Below are 14,916 nucleotides of genomic sequence, written 5' to 3' on the forward strand. Positions count from 1 at the left end.
CTTCTCCCAAAGAACATGGATTGTTTTGGTTATAAGCCCACTTGTTTATATGATGAAAGAGTAAGTTAAAATGTGAATATCTTTCCGTGGTTTTGTCTGCGCCGCGGACGCTATTGTTAAATTAGTTTCGGTTTGTTTCGAGTGGGGAAGGATCGACGGACACGTGAATCCCGCCCACTACATTTGATTGGGTAAAGTGCGGCCTGCTTCCTGATCTGAAGGCACGCCCACTTGTAGGCCAGTGCGTACGCGATATGACGAACCCCCCCGACAGATTCAAACGCAGAGCAGAATCTGTTCTTGAGAGATTAGTTCCCAGGAAGATTACAAAGTCAGTAGACATATTTTGTGAACATACTGTAGCTTCCTTGAATTATCTCTGTTCCAGTGTATTACTGTGCCTCACTGTTGAGAATAGGGTTCCAGTTCTCAGTAGTCCTCTCAGGTTATTAGTTAGTACTAGGTTGGGCTTTGAAATGTGTAGCGATGGTTTTGCAATGACAATATTTGAGGCACAATTGTCCTTTGAGCTATCAACTGTCTGGTTGTCTGGATGCTAAAGCTAAGCATTTGGACACAGCCTTAAAGTCACTACTACTGAATAGTGGTGTTATTGAAACTTATTGGTGTTTTTCGCTCGAGTCTTGGGGCATTGATAGCACACTGGTGTAAGAGCCTTATTAGGTTTCGAGAGCCTTTCAGGCTTCGAACCCTATTACATCTCTACACTTTCATTAGGTTTCGAGAGCCTATCAGGCTTCGAACCCTATTACATCTCTACACTTTCATTATTATTCTTCCGCCGGTTTTGCCAGTTCTGGCCTAACCGCCTGGTCACTTTTTATGAAATTCGGCAATATGGTAGAGGGCTATGCCAAACGGCGAAAACCCGAAACTCACAAACATTGGCCAAAGGGTGGCGCTGTAGCACTCAATTGAAATATGCCAACTTTGAACAGGTACAACTCATGCCCTGTTTGACCCACAGCCATGAAACTTCGATGCACACATGCGTCTCCTCATGCCTAACAACTTTCACTGTTTGACTTTTGACCTCTGACCTTTAGATCTCCCACCATTTCGAATTCTATGAAAAGCAGTAAAAAGCAGTAAAAAAATCACTTCTCCTGGGATTTATGAGCAATCTGTACGAAACTGTATACGCATGAACTTTGGACCAATGCCGACAAACGTAACTTAGCGGATTTTCCATAAGTGAAAACGTTAAGCTTTTATAAGCCAATGAAAATTGCAGCTTTTTTTAAATTATTCATCTGCCCCTAACACATACATGCAGACTCACATTTGTTTGACACTTTGCAATATTGTAGAGGGTCCTTCCAAGTATCACTGAAACCAATCTTACTCCAATTGGTCAAAGGGGGGCGCTATAGCAATTTTTTGAAAATGCAAACTTTAAACAGGCAAAAGTCATGCCTCGTTTGGCCGACAGCCGTTAAACCTGCTTACACATGTGCCTTGACTCATGAGGAACACATGTATCACTTTGACCAGTAAGCTCTGCCCTTAGATTGTCTGCAATTTTGAGCAGTTTGAAAAACATTTAAATCCAGGATTTCTGAGCAATTTGCATGAAACTGTGTCAAATACATGTTTGAGGCCCTTTTTCACAGGTTCAGGTGTGTTGGTTCAATAGCTTGATCGCTTAATCATCTGCCTTGAAACCATAGGATAGCCGGTTCGAATCCCACCTCAGGTAGACTTAATTATAATTGCATTGCACACAACATGACTATACCAATGAATACATGTGCAATTGTTAAAGATGACGAGAAATGCATACTTGAAAGTAGTTCTTTTCAATGTATGACGTACTTCATTCGCGCTTTTGTTTTGTTTGGTTGGATTCTCCCTTTTCACTATCTAAGGCTGTGTATTGGATAGCTCCACCAGTAGAGTGTGAGTCTCATGTGCCGAAGGTCCCTGGTTCGAATCCCACTTATTACAGTTCACATTTAAATTGCATTGTACAAAACATGATCCTGTTAATTCAGACAAGTGCAATGTTTAGACAATAACACGAAATGCTTTTGAGAGTAGTTTTTTTTTATGTATGACATACTTTCTTGTGAAAATAGCCGATCTACAATCTCACACCTTTTTAGATAGCAACGCGTTGTGAGCTTGTAGATCGACTATTTTCCACTAGTTTCCATTCCGAAATATATTGAGCAGTTTGAAAAACATTTAAACCAAGGATTTCTGAGCAATTTGCGTGAAAGTGTGTCATGTGTGTGAACTCCCTTTTCACTAGTACAGGTCTGTTGGCCCAATGGCTTAATCATCTGCCTTGAAACCACAGGGTTCCTGGTTCGAATCCCACGTCATGTAGAATTCATTATAATTGCATTGCACACAACATGACTGTATCAATGAATGCATGTGCAATTGTTAACCAGTAAACTCCGCCCTTAGATTGTCTGCAATTTTGAGCAGTTTGAAAAACATTTAAATCCAGTATTTCTGAGCAATTTGCGTGAAAGTGTGTCATGTGTGTGAACTCCCTTTTCATCAGTTCGGGTCTGTTGGCCCAATGGCTTAATCATCTGCCTTGATACCAGAGCGTCGCCGGTTCAAATCTCACCTCATGCAGACCTCAACTCAATTGCATTACACTAGGGGTGTGCCGATATATCGTCCCGCGATATATCGCGATACGTTTTCGCGACGATATGTATCGTTTTGGAAAAAAAAAATATCGTTTTTGAATTTTTTTTTTTTTTTTTTTTCTTTTTATAATCATAATAATCAGGCATGCAAACGGCCCTGAAGTGAAAAGAGTGACAACATGTTTTTTTTTTCGTGTCAGGTGTCATACTATTTGGATTCAAAACGGCTATTGTAGCTGAAAAGTTTGCATGTCTGAATAATGCAAAAACAGAATTATTTGTTTGCATTTTTTTTTTTTCTCCTCCATATATTTTCATAATAAAAAAAGTGCGTATCGTATCGTATCGAAATCGTATCGAAGTTGTGAGCCAAATATCGTATCGTATCGTTTCGTGAAATTAGTGTATCGGCACACCCCTACATTACACACAACATGACTGTATCAATGAATAAACATGCAATTGTTAAATGAAACGCTTATTGAGAGTACTTGTTTTCAATGTATGATGTACTTCATTAGGTTTCGAGAGCCTATCAGGCTTCGAACCCTATTACATCTCTACACTTTCATTATTATTCTTCCGCCGTTTTTGCCAGTTCTGGCCTAACCGCCTGGTCACTTCTTATGAAATTCGGCAATATGGTAGAGGGCTATGCCAAACGGCGAAAACCCGAAACTCACAACCATTGGCCAAAGGGTGGCGCTGTAGCACTCAATTGAAAATGCCAACTTTGAACAGGTACAGCTCATGCCCTGTTCGACCTACAGCCATGAAACTTCGATACACACATGCGTCTCCTCATGCCTAACAACTTTCACTGTTTGACTTTTGACCTCTGACCTTTAGATCTCCCACCATTTCGAATTCTATGAAAAGCAGTAAAAAGCAGTAAAAATCCTACTCCTCCTGGGATTTATGAGCAATCTGTACGAAACTGTATACACATGAACTTTGGACCAATGCCGACAGACGTAACCAAGCGGATTTTCCATAAGTGAAAACGTTAAGCTTTTATAAGCCAATGAAAATTGCAGCTTTATTTTAATTTTTCATCTGCCCCTAACACATACATGCAGACTCACATTTGTTTGACACTTTGCAATATTGTAGAGGGTCCTTCCAAGTATCACTGAAACCAATCTTACTCCAATTGGTCAAAGGGGGGCGCTATAGCAATTTTTTGAAAATGCAAACTTTAAACAGGCAAAAGTCATGCCTCGTTTGGCCGACAGCCGTTAAACCTGCTTACACATGTGCCTTGACTCATGAGGAACACATGTATCACTTTGACCAGTAAGCTCTGCCCTTAGATTGTCTGCAATTTTGAGCAGTTTGAAAAACATTTAAATCCAGGATTTCTGCGCAATTTGCATGAAACTGTGTCAAATACATGTTTGAGGCCCTTTTTCACAGGTTCAGGTGTGTTGGTTCAATAGCTTGATCGCTTAATCATCTGCCTTGAAACCATAGGGTAGCCTGTTCGAATCCCACCTCAGGTAGACTTAATTATAATTGCATTGCACACAACATGACTATATCAATGAATACATGTGCAATTGTTAAAGATGACGAGAAATGCATACTTGAAAGTAGTTATTTTCAGGTCCCTGGTTCGAATCCCACTTATTACAGTTCACATTTAAATTGCATTGTACAAAACATGACCCTGTTAATTCAGACATGTGCAATGTTTAGACAATAACACGAAATGCTTTTGAGAGTAATTGTTTTTTATGTATGACATACTTTCTTGTGAAAATAGCCGATCTACAATCTCACACCTTTTTAGATAGCAACGCGTTGTGAGCTTGTAGATCGACTATTTTCCACTAGTTTCCATTCCGAAATATATTGAGCAGTTTGAAAGACATTTAAACCAAGGATTTCTGAGCAATTTGCGTGAAAGTGTGTCATGTGTGTGAACTCCCTTTTCACTAGTACAGGTCTGTTGGCCCAATGGCTTAATCATCTGCCTTGAAACCACAGGGTTCCTGGTTCGAATCCCACGTCATGTAGAATTCATTATAATTGCATTGCACACAACATGACTGTATCAATGAATGCATGTGCAATTGTTAACCAGTAAACTCCGCCCTTAGATTGTCTGCAATTTTGAGCAGTTTGAAAAACATTTAAATCCAGTATTTCTGAGCAATTTGCGTGAAAGTGTGTCATGTGTGTGAACTCCCTTTTCATCAGTTCGGGTCTGTTGGCCCAATGGCTTAATCATCTGCCTTGATACCAGAGCGTCGCCGGTTCAAATCTCACCTCATGCAGACCTCAACTCAATTGCATTACACTAGGGGTGTGCCGATATATCGTCCCGCGATATATCGCGATACGTTTTCGCGACGATATGTATCGTTTTGGAAAAAAAAAATATCGTTTTTGAATTTTTTTTTTTTTTTTTTTTCTTTTTATAATCATAATAATCAGGCATGCAAACGGCCCTGAAGTGAAAAGAGTGACAACATGTTTTTTTTTTCGTGTCAGGTGTCATACTATTTGGATTCAAAACGGCTATTGTAGCTGAAAAGTTTGCATGTCTGAATAATGCAAAAACAGAATTATTTGTTTGCATTTTTTTTTTTTCTCCTCCATATATTTTCATAATAAAAAAAGTGCGTATCGTATCGTATCGAAATCGTATCGAAGTTGTGAGCCAAATATCGTATCGTATCGTTTCGTGAAATTAGTGTATCGGCACACCCCTACATTACACACAACATGACTGTATCAATGAATAAACATGCAATTGTTAAATGAAACGCTTATTGAGAGTACTTGTTTTCAATGTATGATGTACTTCATTAGGTTTCGAGAGCCTATCAGGCTTCGAACCCTATTACATCTCTACACTTTCATTATTATTCTTCCGCCGTTTTTGCCAGTTCTGGCCTAACCGCCTGGTCACTTCTTATGAAATTCGGCAATATGGTAGAGGGCTATGCCAAACGGCGAAAACCCGAAACTCACAACCATTGGCCAAAGGGTGGCGCTGTAGCACTCAATTGAAAATGCCAACTTTGAACAGGTACAGCTCATGCCCTGTTCGACCTACAGCCATGAAACTTCGATACACACATGCGTCTCCTCATGCCTAACAACTTTCACTGTTTGACTTTTGACCTCTGACCTTTAGATCTCCCACCATTTCGAATTCTATGAAAAGCAGTAAAAAGCAGTAAAAATCCTACTCCTCCTGGGATTTATGAGCAATCTGTACGAAACTGTATACACATGAACTTTGGACCAATGCCGACAGACGTAACCAAGCGGATTTTCCATAAGTGAAAACGTTAAGCTTTTATAAGCCAATGAAAATTGCAGCTTTATTTTAATTTTTCATCTGCCCCTAACACATACATGCAGACTCACATTTGTTTGACACTTTGCAATATTGTAGAGGGTCCTTCCAAGTATCACTGAAACCAATCTTACTCCAATTGGTCAAAGGGGGGCGCTATAGCAATTTTTTGAAAATGCAAACTTTAAACAGGCAAAAGTCATGCCTCGTTTGGCCGACAGCCGTTAAACCTGCTTACACATGTGCCTTGACTCATGAGGAACACATGTATCACTTTGACCAGTAAGCTCTGCCCTTAGATTGTCTGCAATTTTGAGCAGTTTGAAAAACATTTAAATCCAGGATTTCTGCGCAATTTGCATGAAACTGTGTCAAATACATGTTTGAGGCCCTTTTTCACAGGTTCAGGTGTGTTGGTTCAATAGCTTGATCGCTTAATCATCTGCCTTGAAACCATAGGGTAGCCTGTTCGAATCCCACCTCAGGTAGACTTAATTATAATTGCATTGCACACAACATGACTATATCAATGAATACATGTGCAATTGTTAAAGATGACGAGAAATGCATACTTGAAAGTAGTTATTTTCAGGTCCCTGGTTCGAATCCCACTTATTACAGTTCACATTTAAATTGCATTGTACAAAACATGACCCTGTTAATTCAGACATGTGCAATGTTTAGACAATAACACGAAATGCTTTTGAGAGTAATTGTTTTTTATGTATGACATACTTTCTTGTGAAAATAGCCGATCTACAATCTCACACCTTTTTAGATAGCAACGCGTTGTGAGCTTGTAGATCGACTATTTTCCACTAGTTTCCATTCCGAAATATATTGAGCAGTTTGAAAGACATTTAAACCAAGGATTTCTGAGCAATTTGCGTGAAAGTGTGTCATGTGTGTGAACTCCCTTTTCACTAGTACAGGTCTGTTGGCCCAATGGCTTAATCATCTGCCTTGAAACCACAGGGTTCCTGGTTCGAATCCCACGTCATGTAGAATTCATTATAATTGCATTGCACACAACATGACTGTATCAATGAATGCATGTGCAATTGTTAACCAGTAAACTCCGCCCTTAGATTGTCTGCAATTTTGAGCAGTTTGAAAAACATTTAAATCCACTATTTCTGAGCAATTTGCCTGAAAGTGTGTCATGTGTGTGAACTCCCTTTTCATCAGTTCGGGTCTGTTGGCCCAATGGCTTAATCATCTGTCTTGATACCAGAGGGTCGCCGGTTCAAATCTCACCTCATGCAGACCTCAACTCAATTGCATTGCACACAACATGACTGTATCAATGAATAAACATGTAATTGTTAAATGAAACGCTTATTGAGAGTAGTCGTTTTCAATGTATGATGTACTTCATTCCCTCTTTTGTTTTGTTTTGTTTTGTTGGATTCTCCCTTCTCACTGACCAAGGCTGTGGATTGAATAGCTTGATCAATACAGTGTTAGTCTCATGTGCCAAAGGTCCACGGTTCAAACCCCACTCGTCACAGTTTACATTTAAATTGCATTATACAAAACATGACCCTGTTAATTCAGACATGTGCACTTTGCTCTCTCTCTCTCTCTCTCTCTCTCTCTCTCTCTCTCTCTCTCTCTCTCTCTCTCTCTCTCTCTCTCTATCTCTCTGTCACAGTCTGTCTGTCTGCCTGTCTGCCACTCTGTCACTGTCTGTCTGTGTGCCAGTCTGCCACTCTGTCACTGTCTGTCTGCCAGTCTGCCACTCTGTCACTCTGTCACAGTCTGTCTGTCTGCCTGTCTACCACTCTGTCACTGTCTGTCTGTCTGCCAGTCTGCCACTCTGTCACTGTCTGTCTGTCTGTCTGCCAGTCTGCCACTCTGTCACAGTCTGTCTGTCTGCCACTCTGTCACTGTCTGTCTGTCTGCCAGTCTGCCACAGTCTGTCTGTCTGCCAGTCTGCCAGTCTGCCACTCTGTCACTGTCTGTCTGTCTGCCAGTCTGCCACTCTGCCACTCTGTCACAGTCTGTCTGTTTGTCTGTCTGCCACTCTGTCACAGTCTGCCAGTCTGCCAGTCTGTCACAGTCTGCCACTCTGCCACTCTGTCACTGTCTGTCTGTCTGTCTGCCAGTCTGCCAGTCTGCCACAGTCTGTCTGTCTGCCAGTCTGCCAGTCTGCCACAGTCTGTCACAGTCTGCCAGTCTGCCAGTCTGCCACTCTGTCACAGTCTGCCAGTCTGCCAGTCTGCCACTCTGTCAAAGTCTGCCAGTCTGCCAGTCTGCCAGTCTGTCAAAGTCTGCCAGTCTGCCAGTCTGCCACTCTTGTCACAGTCTGCCAGTCTGCCATTATTCTCGAAACCGCTAATTGCTGCTTGCAGCTATATTTATTATTATTATTATTATTCTTCCGCCGTTTTTGCCAGTTCTGGCCTAACCGCCTGGTCACTTCTTATGAAATTCGGCAATATGGTAGAGGGCTATGCCAAACGGCGAAAACCCGAAACTCACAACCATTGGCCAAAGGGTGGCGCTGTAGCACTCAATTGAACATGCCAACTTTGAACAGGTACAGCTCATGCCCTGTTCGACCTACAGCCATGAAACTTCGATACACACATGCGTCTCCTCATGCCTAACAACTTTCGCTGTTTGACTTTTGACCTCTGACCTTTAGATCTCCCACCATTTCGAATTCTATGAAAAGCAGTAAAAAGCAGTAAAAAAATCACTTCTCCTGGGATTTATGAGCAATCTGTACGAAACTGTATACACATGAACTTTGGACCAATGCCGACAAACGTAACTTAGCGGATTTTCCATAAGTGAAAACGTTAAGCTTTTATAAGCCAATGAAAATTGCAGCTTTTTTTAAATTATTCATCTGCCCCTAACACATACATGCAGACTCACATTTGTTTGACACTTTGCAATATTGTAGAGGGTCCTTCCAAGTATCACTGAAACCAATCTTACTCCAATTGGTCAAAGGGGGGCGCTATAGCAATTTTTTGAAAATGCAAACTTTAAACAGGCAAAAGTCATGCCTCGTTTGGCCGACAGCCGTTAAACCTGCTTACACATGTGCCTTGACTCATGAGGAACACATGTATCACTTTGACCAGTAAGCTCTGCCCTTAGATTGTCTGCAATTTTGAGCAGTTTGAAAAACATTTAAATCCAGGATTTCTGAGCAATTTGCATGAAACTGTGTCAAATACATGTTTGAGGCCCTTTTTCACAGGTTCAGGTGTGTTGGTTCAATAGCTTGATCGCTTAATCATCTGCCTTGAAACCATAGGGTAGCCGGTTCGAATCCCACCTCAGGTAGACTTAATTATAATTGCATTGCACACAACATGACTATACCAATGAATACATGTGCAATTGTTAAAGATGACGAGAAATGCATACTTGAAAGTAGTTCTTTTCAATGTATGACGTACTTCATTCGCGCTTTTGTTTTGTTTTGTTGGATTCTCCCTTTTCACTGTCTAAGGCTGTGTATTGGATAGCTCCACCAGTAGAGTGTGAGTCTCATGTGCCGAAGGTCCCTGGTTCGAATCCCACTTATTACAGTTCACATTTAAATTGCATTGTACAAAACATGACCCTGTTAATTCAGACAAGTGCAATGTTTAGACAATAACACGAAATGCTTTTGAGAGTAGTTTTTTTTTATGTATGACATACTTTCTTGTGAAAATAGCCGATCTACAATCTCACACCTTTTTAGATAGCAACGCGTTGTGAGCTTGTAGATCGACTATTTTCCACTAGTTTCCATTCCAAAATATATTGAGCAGTTTGAAAAACATTTAAACCAAGGATTTCTGAGCAATTTGCGTGAAAGTGTGTCATGTGTGTGAACTCCCTTTTCACTAGTACAGGTCTGTTGGCCCAATGGCTTAATCATCTGCCTTGAAACCACAGGGTTCCTGGTTCGAATCCCACGTCATGTAGAATTCATTATAATTGCATTGCACACAACATGACTGTATCAATGAATGCATGTGCAATTGTTAACCAGTAAACTCCGCCCTTAGATTGTCTGCAATTTTGAGCAGTTTGAAAAACATTTAAATCCAGTTGCCATATTCCCATGGATTGGATCCACCCCTCTCACCTGCTCTCACTCATCACCAATCACACCTGCCGCATGCACAGTACAATTTTTAGGTACTTTTACTTTACTACTCTACTCTACTACAATTACAGCAGTTGACAGCTTTAGTTACTTGTTACTTTGCAGATGTAATTATTAATACAACACCTACAGTAACCACATACAGCCGATCTACAATGTGACGCGTTATGAGCTTGTATGTATATAATAAGCAACCCATGCTGTATGATAACTTACCACATATGAATGGCTCAGTCTGTACTGTGGCCATAGCTGAGTGGTTAGTGAGCCCACCTAGGGAGCCAGAGGCCCTGGTTGCCCCAGGTACGATTCCAGGCCAGGCCAGCAAATGTGTTGATGAAATGAAATATGTCCCTGAGCAAGACTTTTAACCCCTAATTGCTCACAGGCCCTCATTGGAAACAAGACCGCAAGGACTTTCATGAACGGACCTGGAATTATCCTTATCCTTTACACTGTCTACCCACAAGTCTATAGGTCCCTGGTTCAAACCCAAATTTAACCAGTCCAAATATAATTTACTGAACAAAAATCATGACTTTGTTAATTAATGCATGTTCACTTCTTCTCTCTCGCTCTCTCTCTTACTGCCTCTCTTTCTCACTGCCTCTCTCTCCCTCTCCCTCTCTCTCTCTCTCTCTCTCTCTCTCTCTCTCTCTCTCTCTCTCTCTCTCTCTCTCTCTCTCTCTCTGCCACTCTGTCACTGTCTGTCTGTCTGCCAGTCTGCCACTCTGTCACTGTCTGTCTGTCTGTCTGCCACTCTGTCACTGTCTGTCTGTCTGTCTGTCTGTCTGTCTGCCAGTCTGCCACTCTGTCACTCTGTCACTCTGTCACAGTCTGTCTGTCTGCCAGTCTGCCACTCTGTCACTGTCTGTCTGTCTGCCAGTCTGCCACTCTGTCACTGTCTGTCTGTCTGCCAGTCTGCCACTCTGTCACAGTCTGTCTGTCTGTCTGCCAGTCTGCCACTGTCTGTCTGTCTGCCAGTCTGACAGTCTGCCACAGTCTGTCTGTCTGCCAGTCTGCCAGTCTGCCACTCTGTCACTGTCTGTCTGTCTGCCAGTCTGCCACTCTGCCACTCTGTCACAGTCTGTCTGTCTGTTTGTCTGTCTGCCACTCTGTCACAGTCTGCCAGTCTGCCAGTCTGTCACAGTCTGCCAGTCTGCCACTCTGTCACTGTCTGTCTGTCTGTCTGCCAGTCTGCCAGTCTGCCACAGTCTGTCTGTCTGCCAGTCTGCCAGTCTGCCACAGTCTGTCACAGTCTGCCAGTCTGCCACTCTGTCACAGTCTGCCAGTCTGCCAGTCTGCCACTCTGTCAAAGTCTGCCAGTCTGCCAGTCTGCCACTCTGTCACAGTCTGCCAGTCTGCCATTATTCTCGAAACCGCTCATTGCTGCTTGCAGCTATATTTGCACCTTATGATTGCTATAGGCCTGAAAATGGGGTAAAATACTTTTGAAAATTGTTAAAAATATGTGGGAACCCTGTACATTGATTGGACACATCCTATCTACATCCTCTCTCCTGGCTAATCCTGGTACAGTCTGCTCACCCTCATCAGCAGCAGAACATGTATCTACTTCTCCTGGCTGCTCAGAGAGAAATGACAGCAAAATGTTTACTCTTTGATTGTCACTTTACCATTTTGCATTTACCATTTGTAAATACAACAGCCATCCTCTAGAAATTCCTTGACACTAAACTTGCACCCCTGTGCCATCTTGGCACTGCGCGCTTATCATCATCATCATCATAATTTTCATGTCTCTGGGCCTTGAGACATTAGTTGTGAGCTCATTTGAACTCTTTACGTTTTGTAAATTTCGCTGCATTATTTCAGGCCTTTTTCTGCTCCCCTGCTATTACATAAACTTGTAATGGCATCATTGAACAAATCTTTACTCCACTAATTTTGGATTTTGGAGTAGTTGCTCTTCTCCTATCCATGTGTTAGATGTGGCTGATGTTGAGTGGGCTGAGTAACTCTGGTTCCTTCACTGTTATTTCCGTCTACCTGTCTGTGTGTCTCTAGGAAGATGAACTGTCTGACTGCTGGAGACCACGGAGCCGATGTCATCGCAACTTCTTCTACCGCAGGTGAGTGTGATCACATTATGTCAACATTAGAGACCTCAAAAACATTGAACTAACTTAATACACGGTACAAAGGCAACAGGCCTCATATACAGTGAACGTAACTAACATAGTAACACACATGAGCTAACACTGAACTAACATACTGTAGTACCACAGTACATACTGACACACATGGTGCCCATACATACCCCAAAGAATATGACCAGCTCTCAATACAGTGCATATGATTACATAATCCCCCTTGATCACAGGAAGCGAGCCGTCAGGTCAAAGGTCATTGGCATGGAGCATGCACCGTGTAATCTTGACGACAGCAGTGGAAGCGACACCACAGACTCTGATGGAAGATGATTGGTAGGGTACACACACACACACACACACACACACACACACACACACACACACACACACACACACACACACACACACACACACACACACACACACACACACACACACACACACACACACACACACACACACACACACACACACACACACACACACACACACACACACACACACACACACACACACACACACACACACACACACACACACACACACACACACACACACACACACACACACACACACACACAGCGGTGGCCTAGTGGTTAGAGGGGCGGCCTTGATACCGGAAGGTCCCTAGTTCGATTCCCCAATTCATCACATCAATCATGAATCACCGCTGAATAGCCCTTGAGCAAGGCTTCCATGCAGGGTCCGGCTGGAAACAAGCTTCCTGCTTAGTCCGACACCCTGGGTAAACAACAAACTGCGCCCGCCTTGTGTTCAAGTGATTTCAAACGTTTTTCAAAACTGCTAGTGCTGTATGTACTGCAGTGCACCAACCAAAACGAGCCCGCCTCAAAATTGCTGAAACAATGACATTATCTCTCAGCATTATGTCTCAGCAATCGGAATGAGAAAGCATTTATTGTCACACCTTAAAAATACTTCCAGTAAAAACAAGGGTCTAACACTTTTGCCCAGGCTCCTCAAACTTGCATTACAATAAATTAAATGAAAGCACAATATATCAGAAACCTTACTGGATAAAAGGGCATCACACACATCAAAGAGCTTAGATACTGTATGCGATGCAATCATAGTGATATGGCCGTGTTTCTGAGCTCAAATGGCTTGGGAATTGTTGGGCCGCCATGTCATTACAGAACTCTGACCCAGGACCATATTATACACAACCAAAATGCCGGTGCCCACTAGCACTAGCATCATTTTGATAGATGGTTGGTTTGTAAAATGTAATACCAAGCTGACTGATAGACATCCTGCGTATTTGTTAAATTATGTTGCTGATCTACTTTACTGTTGTCTTTTTGTAGGTCAACCCAGATGTCATCTCAACCACTGATTCCTACAGCACACTTTCAAAGGAAATTTTGCACTGGGTGTTGGATAAATTACGAAAATAAGCTCTGTAGTAAATAAACGCTTTTGATATTATGTTTTTTAAGCACACACAATTAATACAAATAAATACAGGTGTAATCATAGAACAAACCAAGAAACTATTTTAGGGTTACAAAAACCCAATGAGAAAAAAGCATTGTACATCTGATAGTCTTATTAACTTTAGAAATGTTTATTTAGTTTTTGGCGTTTGATGCTTTATTTCAGATAGGCGAGATTAGTAGAGAGACAGGAAACCAAGGGCGGAGAGAAGAGAGACATGCAGAGACAAGACATGGGTCAGATTCAAAACCTGGGTCCTCACGCTCACAAGCAGCATTATGGTCTGTCTGTGGACTTTAGACATATTGTTATATTCATGTATCATATGCTGTACAGGGGTTAATATTTAATTAAAAGGATAAAGTCCAACTGTGTGATGTAATTAAATCTGCAATAGAGTGAACATTTTTTGTATTCTCAAATAAAATATTTTACCTTGATAAAATGCTTTGCACAACCTAAAAAAATAAAATAATAATAATAAAGTTCTTACTTAATGAATACATTTATTTTTGTAATCTATGTATTGTTGGTAACCACAATGCAACTAGACAGGTGGATGTTCAAGACAGAATGTAGGAGACAGATTTCCTTTTTCTTTTTTGGGGGGTTTATTTTACATGCCTGAAGGTCTATTGACCGAAACATTTATTTTACATAATTATGATACCAAATTCAAAAAATCATCAGGTTTCAATCAAACAGCTTTTTAGTACAACAACACAGACACTTTATAGCAGGAGTTAATGATCAATTAAAATATCTGTTAATGATTATCTAGTTGATCCTGTCTACAGTTGTTCAGGGCTGGTCTCTCATTCTACTTTAGTTGTTCTTGTGTCCTTCAATGAATGTTCCAGTAAGAATACATTGGTAAGTAAAGACAACAGAAAATAAAACTTATCAGAAGACAATAGGAATAGTAATGAATATTGGGAATGCCACTCTTCATTTCTTGATTTAATTATATATTTATTATAATTATTGATATTATTATTGATGATGATCTTTTCTATATGTGTGTGTTGCATGGAGTGTTTTTTTCTAAATTGTCATTTAATACATAAACCAGGTTGGAACTGTGACCTCACTCTATCATGTGATAGATGTGTTGTGGTACAGTTCAGGTGTGGAAGGTGTTCTCAGACACCTGAGACCTGAGTCTTTTTTTAATACATTTCTTATATTCCTATTATTTGGAACAAAGTCAGTTCACCTCCAATTTCAATGATCTCAAATAGTTTTCATTAGAATTTGCAGACTTCAGGATTTTTATTTCTAGGG

General features: G+C 41.2%; 1 protein-coding gene across 3 annotated transcripts in view; it reads left to right on the forward strand.

The window, feature by feature from the left end:
• card9 (caspase recruitment domain family, member 9) overlaps positions 1-14,085 on the forward strand; it is a 31,477-nt gene extending 17,392 nt beyond the window's left edge. For 2 of the 3 annotated variants that reach the window (XM_084054688.1, XM_084054689.1), the window contains 3 exons: positions 12,089-12,153; positions 12,409-12,507; positions 13,503-14,085. In XM_084054688.1, the coding sequence (XP_083910814.1) occupies positions 12,089-12,153; positions 12,409-12,507; positions 13,503-13,608 (270 nt within the window). In that variant the 3' untranslated portion in view covers positions 13,609-14,085. Of the gene's footprint in view, positions 1-12,088; positions 12,154-12,404; positions 12,508-13,502 lie in introns of all 3 variants that reach the window. The other variant, XM_084054690.1, reaches the window with a different exon arrangement.
• The last annotated feature ends 831 nt before the right edge of the window (positions 14,086-14,916 follow it).

Source organism: Gymnoscopelus microlampas (assembly GCF_963454915.1).
Source record: "Gymnoscopelus microlampas genome assembly, chromosome: 4".
NCBI classification, from domain to species: domain Eukaryota; kingdom Metazoa; phylum Chordata; class Actinopteri; order Myctophiformes; family Myctophidae; genus Gymnoscopelus; species Gymnoscopelus microlampas.